This window comes from Lynx rufus, unplaced genomic scaffold, assembly GCF_022079265.1.
Source record: "Lynx rufus isolate CCGP_SWC_20201006 ecotype Redwood Valley unplaced genomic scaffold, mLynRuf1.p SCAF_4, whole genome shotgun sequence".
Taxonomy (NCBI): Eukaryota; Metazoa; Chordata; class Mammalia; order Carnivora; family Felidae; genus Lynx; species Lynx rufus.
The window spans coordinates 374,188-397,847 of record NW_025814856.1 but is presented as its reverse complement, the minus strand read 5'-3'; the positions used below and the strand labels follow the sequence as shown (position 1 = coordinate 397,847).

The window sequence follows — 23,660 nt, the reverse complement described above, 5'->3', positions numbered from 1 at the left end:
CAGGGGAGGGGCAGAGAGAGAGGGAGACACAGAATCCAAAGCAGGCTCCAGGCTCCGAGCTGTCGGCCCGGAGTCTGATGTGGGACTCGATCTCACGAACCGTGAGATCATGACCTGAGTTGAAGTCGGGGCTGAGCCACCCAGGTGTCCCTCTTCACACATTTTAATATTAAAAACTTGTTTTTTTTGTTTTGTTTTGTTTTTGTTTTTTTTTACAGGTGATGAGTCTGGCATGTATAGGGCATCTCATAAATCTGGTATTAAGAAAAAAAGACTTCAAAGCAGGGACTCCAACAGGTACTTGCACCCCCGTGTTCATAGCAGCATGACTGCCGTCCTTCGGTGGATGAAGGACAAACACGCTGTATCCATTTACACCCCGGAGGATGACCCAGTCCCAGGAAGGAAGAACGTCCTCCCACCTGCCACCGCGTGGAGGGACCCGGAGGCCACCGTGCGCAGTGACAGGAGCCAGACACAGAAGGACACGTCCCGCGTGACCCCACGCACAGGGGGTCCCCAGAGGAGTCCCGTCCACAGAGACAGAGAGCGGATGGTGGGAGCCAGGGGTGGGGCAGGGGGCGGGGAGTCCGTGCTTCCTGGGGGCAGGGTCTCAGTCTGGCTGGGGAGATGGAAAGTTCTGGAGACGGGTGGCGGGGGCGGGTGCAGGACAGCGTGAGTGTCTGACGCCGCTGAGCTGTGCGCTTAGGGACGGTCACGATGGTGAATTTCAGGTTGTGTGTATTTTACCACAATAAAAAAAATCAACGTATAAAAATCCACGATGAACGTGACCTCGACCTTTTCTAAAGACGGGATCTGACCCGGGGCTCGACCACCCAGCACCTCTTCTCCTCTCCCTAATCTCACCCTGTCGGATGCCAGCGAGCGGATACACGCGGCGGGTCCGCCACCGCGAGCAGGAGCGAGGCGCCCGCCCCCGCCGCCCGGCGGACGGACCCGAACACGCGGCGCCCAGCGAGGGCACCCGACACGAGCGGCCACGCGGGGTGTGAGTCCGCGTGTGTGAAACGTCCGGAACGGGCTCATCCACGGAGGGGAGGGGGCTCGTGGGGGCCGGGGGAGGGGCGGGGTGACGGTTAACGGGGAGGGGGTTGCTGTTGGGGAGACAGAATGTTCTGGAGTTGGTGGTGGTAGCGCCACCCCGCCCATGGTTGTGAGCGGTGATTTCATATGGATTCCAGGTGCGGAAACAGAGGCCTCCCAGCTGGCGTCGTGCCCCCACGCCCCTGGCCCCACAGGCCCCACGAGCAGGGGTGCAGGTAAGCCCCGCACGAAATCGGTGCTCCGCATGCCTGCTGATGGAATTCGAGGGACCCTCCCTGGGTGCTCCCGCCTCCGGGACCTCCCTTCCTGGGCTCGGGGACGGCAAGCAGCTTTCCCAGGCCACCGTGGCCAGCCCAGCAGCGGCTCTGTGCTGCAGCGGGGGTGGGGTCACCCTTGGGCCAATGCCCAGTCCTGCTCTGAGCGTGGGGGCCACCCCAGCAGCAACCTCGCGGCCGGGCCTCCCCCCACCGCCCCCTCGCTGCAGCCTGCTGAGCTCATTGGCCCAGGCCGCGGCCTCCAGGCACCTGTTGCTGTCTGTCTGGGGGCCACCCTCCCCGTGCTCCATCTGTCCAGCGGGCTCACTGTGGCGGCTGTGCAGTAAGTAGGGCAGGGGGCGGCCTGGGCAGAGGTGGGGGGTCCCCTGGGTCTGGGGGAGGCCATCTCGGAGGTCCGCGGGAGTCCCCAGCTCTCGTGGCGGCCCCCCTACATACCTGAGGGCACATACCTGCGGCCTGGCCTGTCGGGGCCCCTCCCCCAATGCCCTGCTCCAGCCCCAGGGAAGGGTCACTTTTCTGGCCGGAGACGTGACACAATGGTGCTGGCAGCCAGGGGCACTGGAGACCCCAAAGGCTTTGGGAAATCGGCAGGACTGGGTTCGACCACAAGCTCCCTCCGACCTCTGGCTGACGGCTGTCTCCAGAGACTCAGTTTCCTCATCTGCCCTATGGGAGCAGAGGCAGTGGGAGGAGGCAGGGGCCCCAGCATTGGGGTCAGGAAGCTCCCGGGGGGCCCCTGCCCCTCCCTGCCTGTAGTGGCCAGAGTGAGGCTGGTCCTGACCGCTGCAGCGTGAGCTTCTAGATTTAGGGGTGGGGGTGGGGTGCAGCAATGGCAGACGAGGATGGTCCGGAGACCCCATGTGGACAACAGCCTGGGAGGGGCTGGCACCACGTCGGCCTGTCGCGCTGGCTTCCGGCACCGGATAAAAATAGTCCCTGCTCTCAGAGAACATGAGTCGACCCTGGGGCCAAGGGTTCAGGTCTGGGCTCTGTCTCATCTCCGTGTGACCTTGGAGGGGGGGGTCCCAGCCCTCTCTGGGCCCCAGCAGCCTCCTTGTGCTCAGGGAGGGTGGGCTATGGGGAGGGGTCCCAAGGCAGGGGGCCGGGGGGGGGGGCATGAGGGCAAGGCTGTCCCGCCACGCCAGCCTGAGTGTGAACTTGCCAGGTGAAGGGGGTTCCGGGCAGAGGGGCCAGTAATGGCTGAGGTGAGAGGCGGGGGCCAGTCGATTCGTGTACACGGGGCGCCCCCCAGGTCAGGCCCACAGCGGGGCCTCAGCAAGTGTGAGCCGCCTCCCGGGCGAGACGCCTTTTCTGCAGCCCTCCTCCCGCCCAACTCCGGATCCCAGGCTTCTCAGACGTCTCCATGACAACCAGGGCCTTGCAGGAGCTGGATGGGGGCCTGGGCAGCTGCCAAGCAGGCCAGGACCTCTCCACGCTGGCTGACCCCTGCCCTGACCAGCCCCTGGAGGACAGAGCTCGAGGTACCCACAGAGGCACTGGCAGGATGGAACCCAAGCCCCCGTCTTCCCAATGAGCCGGGGGTTGACCTCCAGAGACCGGGACCTAGACTCCCACGTTGGACTGGTTTAAACTATGCTCCCTGTTTCCGGCCTCTGCCCGTTAGTGCCTTGGGGATCTATAAGGAGCCCCAGAAACATAGGCGCTGGGCCCCGCGGGTCAGGAGTCAAATCCCCGCTTGTCCGCAAAGTGCTGTGTGCGTGTGGGCAGGGCTGCCTGTGAGCCTGTTTCCTTTCTAATCTGTAAAATGGGAGCCATCACCCACCCTTAGCCCTGCAGAGCCCAGCAGAGGGTGGGATGGGCCCGGGGGTCTCACGACCTTGACTCTCTCTCTTTTCCTATTACAGCAACACCGAGGCTGGCCGACTCTAGCAGCTGGTCCCCTGTGAGCAGCCGGGGCCCCGGGGTTTCAACCTACGATGCCCCTGCAGCCAGGGATACGCTGGCCAAGGGGGTGGCTTTCTGTACTCCGTGGGAAGGGTGTGGGCTCCCTTAGGGGAAAGAGACAAAGGGAACACCCCAGGCGACTGGTGACTCCTCATAGGATTCTCAAGAGCCGGCAGCAGAGGGCAGCCCCACAGGCAATGTGGATGCCAGGCCCAAGAAGACAGAAAAAGAGCCTGTGACCAAAGTGGCCCCAGGAGCTGGGAAAGAGAGGCTGAAAGCTGGAGCAAGTAGGCTTGCAGAAGGCAGGGGTGAGGTGGGGGCGTGGGTGCGGCCCAGCAGGGCGTCAGATCCTGGGCTGCTGGGGCTTTGGATGTAGGGGGAAGGCAACGGGGCGCAGTGGGGCTGCTGGCTGGGTTCTGTCCCGGGTGTCACCAGCGGTCACTAAAAGGGCTTGGGACCCTCTGCTAAAGCATAACACAACCTCAGCCTCGGTTAATTACCTTCTAGATTATTCTCCCCATCCCAGGGAAGCTCCGAGGCAGGCATGCAGGGCCGCGTGGCCAGGCAGGGAGGAGCTGAGATCAGGGCCCAGGTCTGCCCCGTGGGGCTGTGCCCAGCCCAGCGCTTGCTCCCGCAGCTCCCCGGAGCCCCGCCCGCAAGAAGGCGCAGGCCGCCCCTCCCCCGCAGCGGCCACCGCCGCCCCCGACCCCGGCCCTGAGCGAGGAGCTGCCCTGGGGAGACCTGTCACTCAACAAGTGCCTGGTGCTCGCCTCACTCCTGGCGATGCTGGGTTCGGCCTTCCAGCTGTGCCGCGGTGAGCCTGCGCCCTCCGGGGTGGGGTCTTGAATACCCGCCCCCGCCTCCCCGGGCTGGTCCCCTTCCCCCTCCCTCCCGCCCCCGCCACGGTGTGGACCTCAGAGGAGTGCTCGTCCCCCGACTGCCCCGCCTTGTGCAGGCACACTGCTCAGCGACTGACCTTGGGCGCCCCCAGGGCGGGGCCTCCTCCCCCACCCCCACCCCCACTCCCACCGGGGACCTGACCCTGGGCCCTTCCTCTCCCCCCGTCGCATTTTGGCGCTCCTCCCCCCTCGGTGAACAGGTCCTCACCCACCTCGGGCCCTGCCCCTCCCCCCGCCCAGGACTGGCCCTGTGAGCCCCCTTTCTAGTGTGTGCGCTCCGGGCAGCTCTTGTGGCCCTTTTGCACCTGGAATGAGGGAGACTGGGAGGGAAGGGGGCGCCCCAGCAGTGAGACCCTGGAGCCTTCCCTTCGGAAGGCTCGGAGCGGGGAGGGGGGAGGGCTCCAGCGGGGGGGACGCGGGTGGAGGGCGCGGTGTGCGCCGTGGCCTGGGCTGACACCCCTCCCCTCCAAGATGCTGTGGCGGGGGAGGCAGGTACCCCTGCACCTGTCCCCGAGCCGTGGGTACCGCCCAGGTCGGCACCGGAGCCGGCGTCGCCCCGGCCCCCGCCCCCGGTAAGCGCCTCCTTTAAGTGACCGCGGGCGGTGGGGGGAGGGAGGGGCCTGGGCCGGCAGGGGAGGCGTGCGCTGACCCCACCGTCTCACACCGCCGGCGTGGCAGCCGAAGCCCGAGGCCTGGGTCCCCCCATCGGGACCGCCCGCGCCCCAGGTGGAGGCGGAGGAGAAGGCCGAGGTTCCTGGGAGCCGGGAGGCTGCAGAGAAGGCTGCTGGGGAAGAGCGCGCGCCCAAGGAGGCGCCTCGGAAGGAGGAGAGGCCTCGGAGGGAGAGGCCGCCGAAGGCGCAGAGGCCGCCGAAGGAGAGGCCGCGGAGGGAGGAGAGGCCTCGGAAGCAGGAGAAGCCACGGGCCGCCAGGGAGCCCAGAGCGGCCCTACCGCGGCGCTGGGAGGCAGGCGAAGGGGGCCGTCGGCCTTGGACGCAGGGCTCTGGAGACCCCGGGCGCAGGAAGAGGCAGGCCTGGGGCTCCCCGCGGCGCCCGGACGGGGACCGGCCTCCGGGCCGCCAGAAGCAGCGGGCTGGCAAGGGGCGGGACTGAGCCAGGCCTCGGTACTGTGACACACAGTCCAGGGACCCCCGCTCGGTGGCCCCCGCGGTTCAGTGAAATAAATTGAGTGCTGCAGCCCCCGGGCCGCCTGCTCCTTTGAGCCTCGACGCCGGAACCTGCCTGGGCCCGAATGGCGGAGATGCTAGCTCTAAGGGGAGATGGGGGGGGGGGGAGGGCGCCGGCCCCGCAGCGACCCGCCCCCGCCCCGCCCCGCCCCTCCTGCCAGGGGAGAGCTGGCCGGGAGGAGGCCCCCCCGCCGGTCCCCAGCGCGGGCGCGCGCGCGCACACACACACACACACGTCAGCCTGTGCTTGCTGGTCTTTATTGGGGCGATGATGGGGGTCCGAATAAATACGGGCGGGGACGCCACTCGGGGGGCACGGTGCGGGGCTCACCGGCAGCCGCACTCGGTGGCCACCATGTTGGGCACGTGGTGCGCGCTGATGCGCTCCTCCGACAGGCTGATGAGGAGCTTGCCCGCGTAGGCCGTGGGCACGCAGCAGGGCGGGCGCGCCAGGGCGGCGCCGCGGGCCTGCATCTTGAGCAGCAGCACCACGTGGTTGCCGTAGCGCGGGTTGCGGTCGGACTGCGGCCAGCCGCACGCGCCCTGGCAGTTGTTGGCCTGGTACGTCTCCGGGATGAGCACGGAGCGCTCGGCGCGCAGGTCCACGCTCAGCTCGCGCAGCGCGCACGGCCCGTCGGCCGCCCCGGCCCCCGCGCTGCGCTGCGCCCGCGCCGGTCCGCCCTGCTCGCGCCCGCGCCACTCCGCGCGCAGACCCTGCAGCGCCTTGAGCAGCAGCAGCGCGCGCAGCGGGCCGCCCGGGCCGTCGGGGGCCCCCGGGTCCCCCGAGTCCCCCGAATCCCCGGGGCACAGCGCGAGCAGGCGCGCCAGCAGCGGCGTGGCGGCCGGCGGCAGCCCCGGGAGCCCGCGCAGCTCGGCGGCCGCGGCCTGCAGCTCGGCGGCCACGCGACGCGCTAGGCCGGCGGCCCAGGGCGCGGACGCCGGGCCGCGCGGCGGCGCGGGGTCCCCGGCGGCGGCGGCGGCGGCGGCGGTGGGCGTGGCGGGTGGCAGCAGAAGCAGCAGCAGCGGCTCGTCGCCGCCGTTGAGCAGGCGCTCCTGCGCCGCGGGGTCCGACAGGTTGACCAGGCCCTGCGGGAAGCCGGCCAGCGCGCCGGGGTCCAGGGCCAGGCGCGGCGGCGAGGCCTGGGCCGGGGGCCCCCGCAGCGCGCGCACCAGGCGCGTGAGCGTCTCCAGGAAGGGGTCGGCGCCGGACCGTGGCTCCTTAGGCGCCTGCTCCTGGGAGGGCCTGGAAGGCGGAGTTGGGCGGTAGGGGCAGGTGCAGGGTTCCCCTCCCGACACCCCCAACGTGGGCCTGCGCACACCTGGGCGGCGGGAGAGGCACTTGGTCCAGCAGGCCACGCGCGGGCAGCGGTGCAGGCGCGGGCCCCGGCAGCAGGAGCAGCGCCGGGGTCATGCGTGTGAAGCAGCGGGGGTCGGGGCCGAACAGCAGCTCCTGCAGCTGGGCGGTGCTCAGGGGCGCACCTGCGTGGCGGGGCACGGGGGCCTGGCTGAGCGGGGGCCGAGGACCGCGGGCCGCCCACCCTTGCCCGGTCCCTCTCTCGGAGAGCCTACCGTCTCTGCGGGGTTGCAGGGTCAGGGTGAGCCCGGGGCTGCGCCAGGCCCCTTCTGGGTGGTCCACCGCCAGCACCAGGTAGCGGGTGTCCCGGGACTGACAGAGGCTCTGTGGAGATGGGGGCTCAGCCTAGCCAGATGGGGGGGCGAGGACACCAGCCCTGCTCTGCCCATTGCCCTTGACACCCCCCTTCAAGGTTCCAACCAGGGGACTTGGAATCTTTCTGTTCAGCACAGTTAAAAAACCCCATTCCCCCTCCTCTGCTGGGTGAGGGCTCCTGGAGGCCCCAGAACTAACCCCCTTCAACACCCCGGTACCTGGGTGCCTGGCAGCCCAGCCCCTGTGACCGTGACCTCGGGGCCAGGGCCAGGGTACAGCACCAGCATCGCCAGCTCTAGGGGACCGGCCCCTCCAGGCGGGGGCTCCTGGAACTTCAGTGAGGGTGTCGGCTCCCATGTCACTGTGGCCAGGAGGGACAAATAGGGAAGGGGCAACACCTGAGTCACCGAGGCCCCAGCCCCTCCCCGAAGCCCGTCTTGCAGTCCTGCGGGGAGAGCCCCCACCCATACCGGGAGAGGCTTGACACCCAGACATCGGGTGCAGGGCCTTGCCCCAATATGAGGAGCCTGGAGCACCCCTGGGGTCTCTGTCTGGGGCTCTCCTTAGTGGGGGGAGCCCATAGGGTCCCCTGGGAAACCATTTCCTCCAGCAGCTCCCGGGAACAGGCCACACACTACCCTTGGAGGGGGGGTGTGGGCGGAGCATGGCTGTGCCCCGACTCCCTTCTGCTCCTTCATGGGGTGGGGGGGTGGTGAACACCTCCCAGGAGGGCTGCAGGAGGGGTGGGCTTGGAAGCAAAGCATCGGGGGGTTTGCAGCCCCCAGACACGAAGGGCCCCCACTTCCTGGGCCCTCAGCCTCAGCCTTCCCAGGAGGCCAAGATGGGTCTAGAGTTGGGCTCCGGCAGGACCCGGTCTGGAAAGAGTGGTGGCAGCGTGGCACCCCCCAGGCCGTGGCCCCCTCCCTACGTACCTTCCTCCAGGTGCAGCACCACCAGCCGCCGCCCCCCGGGCTCCCCCAGCCACGCCTGCAGCTGCCGCAGAGAGAACAGGGCGGCCTGCCTGTCCCTGGGGGTGCAAACTCCGAAGGTGGCCAGGCCGTGGGGACTCCAGCGGGCCCGCCGCACAGCCTCGAGGAAGGCGTGCTCGTAGCCTCTCAGCGCCCCCACCACCCGAAGCGGGGAGCCGCTCCCGTTACCACCCCTGTCCAGCGTCACCAGGCACAGGGGGTCTTGGGGACTGCTCAGGGGCTGCCAGTCCCAATCCGGGTGGAAGATGAGACCCCCGGTGCCTGTGGCTGGCCCCCCAGGCGGGGCCGGGGCACTGGAGACCTCTTCCCCAGGGTCCCCGGCCATCAGCAGAGCCCCCATCACCGACAGCACCAGGGCCGGCAGAGAGAGCAGACCAGGCATCCTGGCTGCTGCGAGGGGCCGTGTTGCTCTGGCTTATGTGGAGGAGACCGGGATGTTTGTGCAGGAGCAAAGCCCCTATCTCCTTCTGGGGTGTGACCTTGGGGGCCAACGTCTGGTGCCCCACCGTGGGCCTGGGCAGGCAGAGGAGCCTCTCAAAGCCTCTTCTGTTCCAGCCTGACCGCCTATCTTCCTACCCGTGATACAGAGTGCCGCCCGTGCCCAGTTGGTCCAACGACTGTCCTTGATGAGGTTTTCCCCTCTGCAGGAGGGAGTGGGAACCAGACCGGGGAGCGACAGCGCAGATGATCAACAGCTCTGGGATGGGGGCAGGGGGGCAGGCGCCCCGGAGGCCTCTGGCACCCGGCTCTGATGGGGACCAGAGATCTTGGTGTTCAGACCGCTGGGTGCATGGGCTTGGCCGGAGGGTGGTCCCCCAGCGAAGCTGGGGCTCCCCAAGTGCTCGCTCACACTGCCTCTTGGCACCCTGGAGCTGCAGAAGCACAGCCATTTGGCTGGAGACCCCAAGGAGGGTGAGCAGCCGCAGAAGAGAGCCCAGACCCGCTGCTGACTGCCTGGGTCTGTCCTTCACCCACCGGCATCCTGGGAGGACACAGGGACACCGAGGCCCCAACCCCAAGCTCCCCACACATACGGTGGGGGTGCACGTGGGTGTTCGCCAGCAGCGAGTGAAGCTACCACACCTACTGACCCACAGAGCCTCCCCCCCCCCCGTTCCCCCACACAGCAGGTCACTTCGGGCATCAGGGGAGACCGTTTAATGACCGTCGGGGACATGGCACAACCCTGCACAAAAGCACATAGCTTGGAGAGAAACAGGACAAGACAGCGAAGTGGCCTGGAGAAGGGGCAGCTTTTTAGTTGGCTGGGGGAGGGGGCGGAATGTTCCCAGGGCCCTCGGAGGGCAGCGGGGGCCTCAGCATGGGAGGCATGGGAGTTGGGGGGTGAACCCCGGGATTTGAGGGGTGAACTCCAGGAGGCTGGGGGTGAACCCCAGGAGCTGGAGGATGGACCCCAGGAGCAGATGGGTGGACCCCAGGAGGTGGGGGGTGAACCCCGGGAGGCTGGGGGTGGATCCCTGGGGCTGGGGGGTGGACCCCAGGAGCTGGAGGGTGGACGCCAGGGGCCTGGGGGTGAACCGCGGGAGCTGCGGGGTGCACCCCTGGAGCTTGGGGGTGAACTGCAGGAGCTGGAGGGTGGACCCCTGGGGCCTGGGGGTGAACCCCAGCAGACGGGGGAGGGTGGACACCCGGGGCAGGGGGGTGGACCCCTGGGGCTGGAGGGTGGACGCCCGGAGCAGGGGGGTGGACCCCAGATGCTGGGGGGTGCACCACTGGTGTCGGGGGGTGGACCCCGGGAGCCGGGGGGTGGACTCCTGGTGCGGGGGGGTGGACCCCAGATGTTGGGGGGTGGACCCCAGGAGCTGGTGGGGGCAGCTGGGGAGGGCCCGGAGGCCCGGAGGGTGCAGGCCCGCTGGGCGGCATGGGCGGAAGGGGCAGGCCTCCTGGCGGTGGCGGGGGCAGAGACTCCGGCAGCGGTGGCCGGGGGGGCAGACCGTTCATCAGGGGGGGCGGGGGGCGCTTCACCCCGGGGGGCCCAGCAGGGAGGCTTGGCGGGGCTGGAGGCTTCTCCATCTTGAAGTGGAACTGGAGGAAAAACTGGAGAAGACGGAGGGGGCTGAGCGGTGGTCCAGAGGGGACAGGCCGGCCGGGGCAGATGCCCAAGGCCCCACGAGCGCCTGGACCCAGACCCACTCACTCACCTGCTTTGTTTCCCGATTCCAGTGGGTCCAGAACTTGCCCTCGGCCTTGTCGATCTCCCTGCTTGGCACCTGTGTGGGGAGGGGGGTGGAGCGGGGCCTTGAGGACCACGACGGATCTGGGGTGGCGGTGGCTGATGTCCCAGCCCGGCTACCTAGCAGCCCTGGGGCTCCGGGGAAAGGCTGTGCTCTTTGCCCGGGACGGGGTTACGGGTCCCCAGACAGCCTGGCCACACAAGGGTGTCTTCCCACCAGGGTCACGTCAGGCTCTCTGCCCTTCGGTGGGGACCCACCTCTGGACGCCCAGCCCCCGGCTGTTGCTTCACCCAGCTCCCCGTCTTCCAGAGGCCGCGACCCACTGGGGGACGGCTGCTGGGGGACCCCGTGGGTGCTACCTTGAAGGCGATGGTCTCGTAGGGCTCGGCGGCCATCAGGAGGTACTGCCAGCGCCGGTCCGGAGGCTCGATCCTCTGCTCGTAGGCGGACATAAAGCGGTGGCGGGGCATGACGCCCTCGGCGATCTCGGGGTAGTCGATCTGGGGGGGGGGGGGAGGGCAGGTGGCAGCGCCGCCGTTCAAGGGACCCCCTCCCGCCCCCAGTCGGGCTCCGGCTGCCCCTACCTGGAAGAGGAGACTCTGCTGGCCCATCTCTGTGTCCCTCTGCTTGGTCACTGCAACACACGAAGGGATCAGGTCCAGGCCAGCTCGTGCTCCCGGAGGCTAAGGGACCACGGGTGTGGACGAACGCCACCCGCGAACGGGCGAACGGGAGGGCAGGACGCTGGGGCCCGTTGTCTGGCTGGTGAACCAGGGCTACGTGTGGCTGGGACGGCTACCGCCCAGGACCGTGGGGTCCCTGCCTGAGGTCACGGAGTCAGGGGTGCGCGTGGGCAGGACGCGGGCCCTGTGGCCCTCACCTCGAGGCCTGGGACGACACTCCACGGAATCTGAAGCGGGGGCACGCTGTGCACACACAGCCAAGTGGGGTCTGTGCCCCTGCTTCTGGGAGGACGCCCTTCACGTTAGAGCCCTGCAGCCAGGCCTCCAGTGGCCCTGTTCTCACTTGCAGACCGCTCTCCATACAGCTCTGGAACATGCCGCGCTCCCCCCCAAGCCCTCCAGCGTCTCCCCATGACACTCAGGACAGAGACCAGGTGGCCTACCATGGCCCAAAGGCCTTTGGTGGCCTCCACCTGCCCCCCCACCCCCCTCAGATCCTGTCATCCCAGCCCTAGCTTATCAAGCAGACCTGCTCCAGGACCTTTGCGCTGCTGTGTCGGGCTTGGAGCGCCAGTCACGCACAGATGTCACTACCTTTAGTTAAAACAGCTGCCTGCTAACTTTTTCTTTCTAACTCCCGGAAACATAGTCCTCTATATTCCAATGGAGCCACTTAACCTACTTTCTGGCAGGTGATCCAAGAACCCTCCTCTCTGCCGTCAGTTCCACTAAATAAGTGGTTTCTTACACAGACCTTCACCCTCTCCTCCTTCAGGCTGAAGCACCAACACCCTGTCCCAAGGTCAAGGAAAGGGCCCCCCCCTCCATGGTCACTCATGTCCCCCAACAGCACAGTAAAGAACCACCTGCTCCCAAGACACAGGGACACGGGGCCCGAGAAGCCGTGACACTCTGTTACGGCTGTTTGGGAAAGTTCACAGGAAAGGGGGGCCAAGGGGGGCCGCTGGTCCCAGCCTAGTCCTTCCGATGGGAAACAGGAGAGGCACGGACAAGTGGGGGTCTCCGCAGCAAAGGGCCAGAGAACAGCAGCTTCTGTGTGGCTCAAGGACAGGGCTGGGGGTCACGCCCAGCCCCGGCTGCAGGCCAGACCGTCCCCAGACAGAATTACCTTTGTAGCCCGGGCGGCCGATCTTCACAAACTTCTTCACCTCCACCTTGACCTTCTCTGGCGCCGGCTGGGCGGGGGCCTCTTTGGCCTCCTTGGCGGCTCGCCGGGCCCTGCAGGCAGGACAGAGACAGCACTGTGGCCCCCCACACGGGCCGCCAAGGCCACAGGCCCAGGTGCTGGGAGCTGTCCAACCCTCACAGCGACCTTGGGAGTTTGAGAGGCCAGGGGCACAGGGGTGGGGGTGCTGGTTGGGGGGTCCCAGGGTTCGCACGCAGTGGGGCTGGGACAGGCTCGGGGCACCTCTGTCCCCATCACGTTTTGTGCTGCCCCTCACTAGGGGGTCTTCTGTGACCCTCACCTCTCTCCCCATGTTACAGAAGCCCCAGGCTGCAACACAATCAGCTTGACCGCTGGGGAAAGAGCACCTCCCGCCCCTCCTCGCGCCCACCCTCTGCTTGGCCCCAAGGCCCGGGAGACCCTGTGAAGCAGCTCCTGGAGGGGCTGGACCCCGGGCGCCGGAAGGGGGCCCAGGTACTCACAAGTTGGTCTGATGCTTCTTCCCCTGGGTGTGCGCCAGGTAACTCCCCTGCAGCGGGAAAAGCACACGGGTGGTTCGAGACCAGGTGAGCGAGGGTGGGGAGGGCAGAGAGGAGCCGGCCTCTGTCCACAGGCCCTGCCTCAAGGCGGGCGCTGGGTGGCTGCCGGACGGACAAGCTCCGGCACGTTCGCACGAAGCGGAGCAACACCGAGCCGGAGAAGGCGTCTGCGAGCGCCCGCTGTAACGGCAAGTGGGGCTCGGGAAGGCTCGCCGCCCGCCGCGGGGGGTGATCAGTGGGCTCGGCTGCACGGTAGAGGCTGGTACCCCCCAAGTGACGTGCCCTGTGACCGCCAGGGTCCGACCTGACGACAGCCCAGGGGACCTCTCCACACGGAGCGGGGCGAACTCCCCGTTTCTCGATCGCCAGGGGAGCACTGGTGGCGTCTGGGGAAGTTTGTGGTGGTCGTGACCGGGGCGGTCCTGGCATCGAGCGGGTGGGGGACGCGGCTCAGCACCCCGAGAACGACCCGACTCCTCTGTCAGCACTGCCGAGGGGGACAGACCGTGCGACTCGGCACCACTTGTGACCGCGAACAACCCGAACGCTCAACAATGGGAAAGGGGAAAGCCGGATCTACTCGCTCCGGAGCGGATCCGCGCACCGCGTGCACGCGGCGGACTACGACCTCCCGTCACTGAAAGAGCCCAGTTGGAGCCACACCGACGAGATCCCAAAAACCGGATCTAGAACTCCCGGGCACGGGCCTGGCCCAGGGCCGACGGCGCGCTCCCACAGTAACGGTAGCAGCAGGGGTTACGGCGCAGCAGGGGGACTGGGGGGGGGGGGGGAAGCAGACCGGGGACGGGGTGCTTGGCCTGTGCCCGGAGAACGCAGGGTCTCCCCTAAAGGACGTGCCCGAGAGCGCAGTCTGCTGAGGTAGCAGGCCCGAGCCCCTCCACCCTCGGGCGGGCTCTGAACGATGTCCCGGAACTACGAAGGGGGCAGCGCTGCCGGGCCAGGCGGCGGGGGACCCCGACGCGCAGCAGCAGAATCCACCCCGGAGCCGAGGACACACCTCGTTGTTGTGCAGGGTCAGGCACAGCTTGCACTCGTAGGAGCCCAGGTGGTTCTTCATGAAGTAAGGGTCCTGGGGAGAGAAACATCCGTCAGCGGCGACCGTGGCCCCGCATGCGCCGCGAAGAGCCAGAGCCCGGTCTTTGTCCAAGCAGCAGAGGCGGCTGCTTTCCCTCGGGCGGGCGTTCGAGGACAGGGGGCCGGGAGGAGCCCGCGGCCCAGGCTCCACGGGGCCCTCCTGAGGCAGCACCGCGGCACCCCCCCCCCCCCCCCACCGGATCCCGTGGACACAGGCCGCTCGTCAGGGCTGGGGGCCCACGATACTGGTTCTCCACGCCACCCCGGTGGCGGTTCCAGGTCCGGAAGGAAGCAGTGCCAGGACGGCACGGCGCCGGTCGCTAACCTCGCCGGCTTTGCCAAGCTCTGCGGCACAAGCCAGACACCAGAACAAAAGCAAACGCCTCGACAAAGGCCCGTGGAGACCCTGGTCTCTGCGCGCGGGGTTCCCAGGCCAGCCACACAGCCTTCCACGAATAGGGGCGGCGGCACAGACCCACGGGGGTTCAAATCCTAACTCGCTGTCCCGTGACTGTGTCGTCGTTGGCCGTGACGGTTCTCCCTCGTCTCCTTGGGAAAATGGGGACGGGAACAGAGCTGACCTCACAGGTGAGGCCTGGCACAGGGTGAGAGCTCTCGTCTCAGAGGAGTTTGAAGTCTAAGGGGCACCATGCGTGGACCCAGGGCACACTGGGGGACGTCTGGGGACACCGGAGTTTGTCACAGTTGGGGTGATCCTGGCACCGAGTGGGTGGGGGCCGGGATGCTCTGGCCCCACATGTCCGCGGCGCCGATGGGCAAATCCCGGTCTACCGACAGCCCTGAACCGCCAAATAAAACGTTGCCCTTCACTGCTCATGGCGAGAACGTCAATCCACCCGACGCTGTCTTAGTCCTCGCCATTGGCAATTCCCCACGCCTCTGGCCAGTCAGTCACACAAAAAGCTCACGCGATAACCCCCCTCCCCCCCCCCTCTGAACAGCAGGCGGTCTCTGGGGTGGACAGCTGGAGCTGCTCTAGGTCAAGTTCCCTTGATTACAGACCGGGACCCGAGGCCCAGAGCGCTGGGCAGCGGGGCGAAGGGCACCAGGTGCAGGTGTACTGAATGTGGCTCCACTGACAGAAGGCAGAGCGAGGGAACACGGGACGGAGGGGGCTTCCTGCCCTCGGTTCGACCCACCTTGTTGATGTCAATGGTCTCCAGGGCCAGCTGCCGGAGGCGCTCCCTGCGGTCTCGGTTGCTCTCTGAGGAGGAGGCCACGCCTCCACTCCCCGTCTTACCGCCAGGGCGATGCTGGAAGTCCATGGTGATGGCCTTGGGGCTTGACCAGACCCCGGAGAAACCTGCAGGGACAAAGGAGAGGCTGTGACAGTGCAGGGCACAGCAGGGGACAGGGCAGGAGAGACAACCCCCCCACCCTCTACAGTCTCCCATCCCTCCCTCTGCCCCCCACCCCATAGTCTCCCACCCCCCCCAACTCCTGATGGGGACAAGCCTCATCGCCCCCCACCCCCGCCAATCTTCAGGTAGGCTGAGGGCCCAGAATGGCCCAGGCACGCACAAACCAGGAACAGGATGAACAGGATGCCTGGCCCTGGGGGAGGCCTGGACAGGAAGCCCCCGCAGCCCGAAAGGTGTAAAGGCTCAGAGACCCAAAAGGGCAACGAGGAAGAAACGGCCAAGCCACCTGCTTCAGGAAGCCTTCCCGGACCTTGGCCCGAAGTCTCTGCGTCTGCTCACGTCTCCGGAGTCCTGTAGCTCAGCCGAAAACCTGCTGAAGAGGAGGAAGAGAATTTACCTGTTCCTCCTGATGCACAAGAGACATTCAAGACCTGCCTGTGGCCCAGGAGGGCTCCCCTGAGCCCTCGATACCCTGTTCCACTCCCTGCCACGGTGCCTCCCACCTTCTTCCAGACTCGGCTCAAACCCAACCCCCAGGCACCTCTCTCGCGTCTCTGAACACTCTCCCTCTTGACTGGTCAGTATCAGCCCCGCTGGCTTAAACCCACACTACCTTGTCTCTGCAGAAGTGAGCTCACAGGGACAGGCCCAGCAGTGAACATGACCGCACAAAGACGCCCCCGTTCTAATCCCCAAAACAGTAAACGTGGAACCACATATGGCAAAAAGGACCTCGCAGGCGGGATCGATTCAAGGTCCCGAAGTGGGGGAGACCCTGGGTTCCCCAGGGGCCCAGTGTCCTCACGAGGGAGGCAGAGGGTCGGGGTCGGAGGCAGAGAGCCGGGCAGACCCTGTGCTGCTGGCCGCGAGGATGAGGAGGGGCCACAGGCCGAGGACGCGGTGCCTCTGGAAGCCGGAAAAAGGGGGAGACGGGGCTCCCTGGGGCCCCTAGAAGGAGCACAGCCCTCCATTTTATACTTCTGATTTCCAGAACCGCACAGTAATAAGTCTGTAGCCCTTAAACCACTAACTTCGTGGTGATTTGCTATAGGGGCCGCACGCAAGAAACACAGGGGGTACAGACGAGCTGTGCTGTGGACCTTGGAGTCACCCTGTAACTCTAGAGGAACCTCGACCTCTCACACCCGGGAACCAGCAACGCAACCTTCCGGATGGCTGCCGACTCAGGGCAGTTATACCGGTCACAGGGTCAGACCCTGTATTACAGAAGGACGCCTGGAGCTTCCCACTTTGAAACGCTGTCAGGCCAAGTGCGGAGGCCAAGCACCGCCAACTATCCCAATCACTCCATCACACGGCACTTGGTCCTGAGAAGAGGGTACAACGCCAGGGGCACCCCCTGCCAGGGAGGCAAGTGCATCGGCCCACGGAACCCCCGCTGCCTCGCCACCTGTGCCGTTTGCGGCGAGCCCAGGGAAAGCTGCACCCCAACCCTCCCAGGGGGGATCCCCGTGGTCCTGGCTGCCAGACCTGGTCACAGGCTCCGTGGGGGAGGTCCTGCCAGGGGCTGAGCTGTGCCGGCATCTGCCGTGAAGCACCCGCTGTGCCTGGGGAGACTCCAACGTTTCTGGGGGAAGTGGTGAGAAACTCCTGGGGTCAGGGGGGGAAGGGGGAGCACAGAGGGACACGACTGGCCCTCCTCGCTGCTGCCCGCAGCACGGCCGGGGCTGGGGAGGTCTCTCCCACAGGTCTTGAGTGACTTACGGGCCTCCGTGAGGAGCCTCCCACCTTCTCAAGGACATTACGGGAGAGCGTTCACCCAAACAATGAAATGGGGTGCCTGTGGGGGAGCGTGTGCTGATCAAGTGAGCAGCAGCTGACAGTAGATGAAAACGTGCTCAACGTCACTGTCCCCAGGGAACCGCAAATCAAAACCACACGGACGCACTGCCTCCCGCCCATCAGGATGGCTGTTGCCAGAAACAGAAAACAAACGCGACTCTCCGGAGTCAGGGCCGGACTCAGGAAGCAGCGGTGTCCCCCCGTCTGCAGAGGAGAGGACGACACGAGCTCAAGGCCCAGGACACAGTCTGTGCTGATGCCTTGCTTCCCGTCATGTGTTACATGGGTGACGCTTCCGGAACACTCCACGGACCCAGTGGGAGCAAAGAGCTGCCCAAGTGACCCGGAAGGCAACGTTTTAAGAAAGCCAAGGGTCGGGGCGCCTGGGTGGCGCAGTCGGTTAGGCGTCCGACTTCAGCCAGGTCACGATCTCGCAGTCCGGGAGTTCGAGCCCCGCGTCGGGCTCTGGGCTGATGGCCCGGAGCCGCCTGGAGCCTGTTTCCGATTCTGTGTCTCCCTCTCTCTCTGCCCCTCCCCCGTTCATGCTCTGTCTCTCTCTGCCCCAAAAGTAAATAAACGTTGGAAAAAAAAAAAAAAATTTAAAAAAAAAAAAAAAAAAAGAAAGCCAAGGGTTCCCACAAGTTTGGTGATGAGCCCGGTTCCTTCTTAATGGCGAGATAAGGCCCTCGAATGCTAGAGGCCGGCTGGGGAGTGTGCCCCGCGGGTGTCAGCTCAGGGAAACCCGACTCAGATACTGAACTGGTCGCCACGTCAGAGAGAAACCAGTGACCACTAGAGACCCAAACTGCTGGTTCCTAGCAGCGCACTGCACACATCATCCCTGTCCCCGCCTCCATCCCCAAGAGATCTGGTGCCCAGGGGCCTCGACAGACTGCTCGCACAGACCGGAGTTTCATCGTCAGAAGGACTGGAACGAAGGGACACTGCACTTGGGCTGGCACTGTGGGGGAGAGTCCAGGAGAGGACGGAGGGCCAGGCCGAAAAGAGGGAATCCCATCAAAACCTGCCCACCAAACAGCAGGCAGCCTGCCCTTCCCCCACGCCTTGCCCAGCAGGGCCAGCTGGAGGCCCCCAGCAAGAGCACCAGAGACCGCATTCTCCTGGGAGCACCAGAGACCAGCTCCTGCGACTCTGGCCGCTGGGGTCTCGCACGCCCCAGAGAAAACACCAGCGCCTTCCCAGGCTGGCCGGGCAGTGAGACTCACTAAGTGAAGCTGGCAATTCAAACATAACCAGATATGAAAAACCCCGTGTATCAAGAAAGGAAGGAAAGGAAAAGGAAAAGGAGGAAAGGAAATGAAGAAAGAAAGAAAAGGAAGAAAGAAACCTGAGGGAAACCTCCCCAGATGATGGCAGCGTCCTCCTTGATTACCGGACAGGGCACTACACCACGAAAGCAGTGCAACCCGCCAAAAGTTAGCAAGGCGAATTAAAACCAGAAAGAAACTTCAGAAACACGGAATGATCCAAACAAAACACAGAACATGAGAGCTTGGAAGCACGAATTAAGCAAGCCTTTTACAAAAGGGAATAAAAAAGGGGAAAATAGCTCAAATTTCAGAGCAATAATAGAAAGCAGCACGGGGAGCCTTACCAAAGATATGCGGGAGCCTTACCAGAGAGACAATATCCCAGGGCTGAGGAATCTGACAGTTCAGACAGAAACAAACAAAAACCCATCAATGAAAACAATCGTGAAACTCTACACCGCCAAGAAAAACCTCCAGTTTCTATCAAAGGAGAAAAACAGAAACAAAAGGTCAGACACCAAAGGAGAATCAGACCAGAGATAAGCAACACTTTCTCAGTCTCAAGATGAATTTTCAACCTAGACTTTTACACTCCAATTTCCAACCGCGAGAGTAAGGAAATAACCAAGGGCTCAAAATCAATTCCTTTGAAAGCTATCTGGAGATGCATCCCGACACAACGAAGGAAAACAAACAGATGATCCGACTGAAAACAGAAGCCAACTCAGGAGAACACGCACAGAAAGTTCTAGACAGCTGCTCCACTGCAGGGGACAGAAGCAGGCACGTGCCAGCCTCTGAGGGGATGCTTCTGTGGTGGGGGTGGAGGTGGGTGAGGGACGAGGAAACAATTTGTTTAAACCCAGGGAAAAATACAATCAATACGTGTTGAGATGTTGGGAGCTTCGAGGAAAAAAATTTAACAGGTCAAGAAAACCAGGCTAACAGGAAAAATGCAGAAGTTGGGGTTTTTTTTTGGGGGGGGGAGGGAGAACAATGGAAGAAAAGCACACAAGTGACCCCGATAATTGCCTTCGCAGCAGAGAATACTTTCAGCATCAGGAAACAGGTCTAACGATGTCGCTAAAACTGCAGAAAACGCATTCAGAGAGCGGAAGGGGAAGCTGCCGTGGGTGGGCGGGAGGCAGAAAACAAGACCCACCAATCATCAGAGAACTCAGCAGGTCAGGCCCCAAACCCACACGGCCAGAGAGACCCGCTCCTTACAAAAGCAAGGGCTCCCTTTACGGAGAGGGAGGCGGCCTCCGGGGCCCAACGAGGGAGCGGGAAGCTAGCAAGCGGATGATCAGCGCCCGCTCCTCTAGGCCAGGAAAAGCAGCCCCGGGCACGCGAGTCTGACCAGGGCCAGTTAACGGGCTCTGGCCGCCTGGGGGCGGCGCCGAGCGCCCCGCCCCCAGGACCGCGCTCCCTACTCGGCGGGCCCGGGGCGGCCGTTGTATCCCCCACACAACAGGGGCGGGCATGGAAGCTTCCCGGACCCGAGAGACTCAGGACCGCACAACCACGGCGAAGAGCCGCAAATCAGTGCTCGCAGGGGTCCTAGGGGCGCGGAGGGCACCATGTGAGCCGCCACCCGACCCGATCCCACGGGCCTACGGAGAGACTTCCGAGGACGCGGGACTCGTTTGGCTGTCCTGGCGCGCGGCCGTCGGGAACCCCAAAGCCGCCCGGCCCTCGCTCGCACCCCCCGCCGCCCGCGTACGCTCCCGTCCAGGGAAGCCAGGGCCTCGGGGGCCCCCCCGCCCTCACCGTGCTCCGCTCCTCACTCCGCGCCCGCCGCCACTACGACTACGTTACGCGCAAGCGCATCTCATCCTAGGGAAATACTTCCGGGGACGAAGCGGGCAGGGCCTCCCGAGTGCGCATGCCCGCCCTGCCCGGAGAGGTGGGCCGGAGGCTCGGGAGGCGCGAGAAAAGGGGGCGGGACTGAGAGTATGGGCCGGGATTCTAAGTGCGCGTGCGCACCAGCCTCTTAACGCCTTCTCGGTGGCTCTAATTCGCGCGGGCTCAAGTCTCGCGGGAGGTCGGGTTGCGACTCGTTCCGCTCCGCCTGCTTCTGTCCGCTTCGGCAAAGGGCGCCACTGGTCGTGAGGGTACCTTACTCTGTTCCCACCCCGGATCCAGCTTATTGCGCAGTTATATGTGACAATCGTCTGTTTTGTTTACCGTCTCCTGCGCGCCGCGCGCCCGAGGTCGACGGGATGGGTGGTTGGGCAGCGCGCAAGCGCAATGGCTGCGGTAGTACTTCCGGGAGGACGGCGCTGTGGGACTTTTTTGGCGCGAGGGCGGCCGGCGGCCCGGAGGGCGCGGCCCGCGCCCCGTGTTTTGGGTCCGGGCGGCGCCATGCGCTACAACGAGAAGGAGCTGCAGGCGCTCTCCCGGCAGCCTGCCGAGCTGGCGGCCGAGCTCGGCATGCGGGGCCCCAAGAAAGGCAGCGGTGAGCGGGCCGGGTCACCGAGGCGGGCGCAGGGGGACGCGGGCGGGCGGGCGGGCGGGCGGACGGAGGGACGGGGGTGGGCGGCCACCGAGCCCGCGCGAGCCTGCCCTGTGCTCGCAGTGCTGAAGCGGCGACTGGTGAAGCTGGTGGTCAACTTCCTTTTCTACTTTCGGACGGACGAGGCCGAGGTAGGCCGCCCGGGGGGCGCCCTGGAGCGCACGGGGGCCGGGGTTCCCCCGGAGGCGCGCCCCCACCCTCGCCTGCTCCTCCTCTTCCCGCAGCCCGTCGGAGCCCTACTGCTGGAGCACTGCAGAGTCACCCAGGAAGAGCCCAGCGGCTTCTCCATCAGTGAGTGTCGGGCGTGGCGGACGAGGCCGGCCGCGACCCCAGCCCCGCCCTGCCCCGCCTGCCTCTGCCGAGATCAAGTCCACTGCCCCGGGCTGCCCAAGGTCGAGCTGGGCCTTCCCGCTGGGCGGGCGCCGCATTCTAGCGCCCCGCGGTGCCCGCCCCAGATCCACTAGGACTTTGTCTCTCGCTGGGGAGCCCTGCACCCCTCGGGTGCCGTCCTCTGGGCCCTGCGGAGCATCCTGGGTCCTGAGGGGATCGGGTTGGTAGCGAGGAAAGACGGAGTTTCTACAAGTTTCCCGTGCCACACGTGAAGGGCTTAAACGGCAGGAACGTGTGCTCCCCCAGATCTGGAGGGCGGAAGTCTGAGATCAGGGTGTGTGCAGGGGTGGTTCCTTGTTAAGAAGACGTTTTGCCATGCTTTCCTGACTTCTGGGGGTCGCCAGCGATCCAGGGTGCTCCTTGCCCGCGCTTCTCTGTAGAATCATGTCCCCCCCAGCCTGTGTTCATTCTCACGTGGTTTACTCTCCTTGTTTGGTTGTGTCCAGATTTTCATTTTTGACAAGGACACAAATTCTGTTAGACTTGGTGCCAGTTTTGTTGTAGTCTAATCTCATAGTAAGTCATTACGTTGGTAACTGTTGTGTATTCAAATAAGGTCACGTGTTTAGGTTCTAGACTTGAACGTACCGTTTTAGGGACAGAATTCCATCCAGGGCACAGCTGGTGAGAAGTCCTGAGCCTGGGCTTGGACTGGAGGAAGGGACAGTTTTGGACAGCGGTCGCGGGAAGCTGAGGCCTGAGGGGGAGGGGGAGTTGGGGGGGGGGGGTTGAGCCGGGGAATGAGATGGGGACTGCCTCCCCCTGCAGGCTTCATCGAGGATCCAGAGAGGAAGTATCACTTTGAGTGCCGCAGCGAGGAACAGTGTCAGGAGTGGATGGGGGCTCTGCGTCGAGCCAGGTGGGGTGTGGGCCCGGTGGGGGGGGGGGGGTGTGGGCGGTCTGGGCCGGGGGCAGAGCAGGACTCTGTGAGCACACGTCGCTTTCTCCCCCAGCTACGAGTTCATGCGGAGAAGCCTTATATTCTACAGAAATGAGATCCAGAAAATGACCGGCAAGGTGCACAGAGGGCTGGGGGCCGGGGTGGGATGGAGTGGGGCCTCTGGGGCCTGAGCTGACACCACCTGTTCACCCGCACAGGACCCCCTGGAGCAGTTTGGCATCTCCGAGGAGGCCAGGTTCCAGCTGGGTGGCTTGAAGGCCTGAGTGTGGGGTGGGGCTTTTCAGCTTTTCTACTGGGGCTGGAAGAGCCCTCCCCGTCCTCACCAGGCCCTGGGGCTCCTGGCCAGGCCTGGATTTGCTGCGGCAGACTTCCGAAACCCAAGACTGGTGGAGGTGGGCGGGGGCAGGTTGGAGAGACAACCCAGTGACCCCACCCCCACCCCCACCCCCACCCTGGTGCCTCAGGCCCACCCCCTGACTCCCCCCCCCCCCCCCCAGACTGGTCTGGCACCTGCTGGTGCCACATGCTGCTACCGGGGGATGAGTGTCCCCTCCCAGAAGCTGTGCCCAGCCCTTGGGTGTATCCATCTGGGGCCTGAAGCGCCCAAGGCTGGTGCAGCCCTGCCTCCCTGTGCGGGCTGAATGTACGAAGCTAGACGATGCTGTGAAGGGCGTGGGGGCCGGGCCTCCTGGAGCCACTGTGAATTCTACTCCTGCCGACGACGGGCAAGCCCTGGCTGGGCGCCTCCGGGCGGGGAGCTGCAAGCATTGACTCAGGCCAGCGTGCTTGTTCTGTTCAAATAAAGGTACCTCTTTTCCACGTGGGACGGTGCTGCAGTGGACACGTGGAGGGCTGGCGGGCCGGGTGGTTGAGCCGGCTGCAGAAGGAAGCAGGGCCTAAGTGGAACAGCAGTGCTCTCCAGGCCAGAGGTTTAAGTTCCCCGGGAGGAAGGGCTGGCCTGCCTGGGTCAGGAGAGACCTAGAACCAGACCACGGAGAGACGGGGAGGCTGGGTGAGGAACCCTAAGGTGATCCTGACTGGACCCCACTTCCAGGTCCCAGGCCTCCCTTGAGTCCAGGCAGGACCTCAGGAAGCATTTTGCCAACGTAAAAGTCCTAAATTAGTTGGTTTTACTTCAAAAGGGAAGCGTGCTGGGTTGCACTGACCTATTCAGGTGTAGGCACAGGCAGGGCGAGGCCGGGTGGGCCGGGCCGGGCCCTCCCTGAGATGGGTGCTCACAGTCATGGTCTCACGGCTGCCTTGGGGGGCTTCTTCTGCGAGCCCCAGTCCTCCCACTTGGGGAGTGGGGAGTGTGGCCCCTGGCCCTCATGCCTCTCCCTCACCCTGTCGTAAGCAGAAAGAAATGGTTCCAGCAGACCAGGTTCAAATGCAAAGTATTTTATTACAGCGCCTAGAGGTGGAGATGCAGAGTGCGTGGGGGTTCTCTTAGGACAGGAGGAGGGTCGAGGCAGCAGCCCGGGGAGGGACAGGCCATGCCAGCACCCACCCCCAACTGAAACACAGTCTACCAGAAACACAAAGCGAAGCCCCATCTGAGTTACAAATTACGGTGGACACACGAAAAACGAGCCAGTGTGGCTGGACCATGGGGAGGAGGACAGGGGCCGGAAAGGAACCGTGTCCTGCTGTGGAGCGAGCGGTGTGGATCAAGAGGGGCGCGTGAGGCTCACACGCGTCAGTCTGTAGCTGT

At 65.1% G+C, this 23,660-nt stretch overlaps 4 protein-coding genes across 6 annotated transcripts; 2 read left to right on the top strand and 2 right to left on the bottom strand.

The window, feature by feature from the left end:
- The first annotated feature begins 325 nt into the window (after window positions 1–325).
- Window positions 326–5,257, top strand: JSRP1 (junctional sarcoplasmic reticulum protein 1). Its single transcript, XM_047097602.1, has 9 exons — window positions 326–556; window positions 886–1,012; window positions 1,206–1,283; window positions 2,690–2,824; window positions 3,209–3,246; window positions 3,406–3,535; window positions 3,886–4,062; window positions 4,619–4,719; window positions 4,838–5,257. Exons 1-9 carry the CDS (start codon window positions 326–328, stop codon window positions 5,255–5,257), a joined length of 1,437 nt encoding a protein of 478 aa, XP_046953558.1.
- Window positions 5,258–5,573: 316 nt separating this feature from the next.
- On the bottom strand, window positions 5,574–9,033 carry AMH (anti-Mullerian hormone). Its single transcript, XM_047095910.1, has 5 exons — window positions 7,933–9,033; window positions 7,219–7,361; window positions 6,901–7,009; window positions 6,651–6,810; window positions 5,574–6,574 (listed from the first exon to the last, which is right to left on the bottom strand). The coding sequence occupies exons 1-5, from the start codon at window positions 8,369–8,371 to the stop codon at window positions 5,659–5,661; spliced, it is 1,767 nt and encodes a 588-aa protein (XP_046951866.1). The 5' UTR covers window positions 8,372–9,033; the 3' UTR covers window positions 5,574–5,658.
- A 99-nt stretch (window positions 9,034–9,132) lies between these two features.
- On the bottom strand, window positions 9,133–19,966 carry SF3A2 (splicing factor 3a subunit 2). 3 transcript variants are annotated; one of them, XM_047095911.1, is made up of 10 exons: window positions 19,914–19,966; window positions 15,356–15,439; window positions 14,848–15,011; window positions 13,611–13,682; window positions 12,536–12,582; window positions 11,997–12,106; window positions 10,769–10,818; window positions 10,544–10,684; window positions 10,152–10,220; window positions 9,133–10,047 (listed from the first exon to the last, which is right to left on the bottom strand). In XM_047095911.1, exons 3-10 carry the CDS (start codon window positions 14,971–14,973, stop codon window positions 9,247–9,249), a joined length of 1,416 nt encoding a protein of 471 aa, XP_046951867.1. In that variant the 5' UTR covers window positions 14,974–15,011; window positions 15,356–15,439; window positions 19,914–19,966; the 3' UTR covers window positions 9,133–9,246. The 3 variants fall into 3 exon arrangements, with proteins under 3 accessions (XP_046951867.1, XP_046951869.1, XP_046951868.1); XM_047095913.1 differs by having other exon boundaries at window positions 15,380–15,439; window positions 19,914–19,963; XM_047095912.1 differs by having other exon boundaries at window positions 15,356–15,442; window positions 19,914–19,936.
- Window positions 19,967–20,266: 300 nt separating this feature from the next.
- PLEKHJ1 (pleckstrin homology domain containing J1) lies at window positions 20,267–22,773 on the top strand. The gene is made up of 6 exons (XM_047094625.1): window positions 20,267–20,601; window positions 20,722–20,789; window positions 20,883–20,949; window positions 21,817–21,907; window positions 22,002–22,065; window positions 22,147–22,773. Exons 1-6 carry the CDS (start codon window positions 20,394–20,396, stop codon window positions 22,210–22,212), a joined length of 564 nt encoding a protein of 187 aa, XP_046950581.1. The 5' UTR covers window positions 20,267–20,393; the 3' UTR covers window positions 22,213–22,773.
- Window positions 22,774–23,660: the final 887 nt, after the last annotated feature.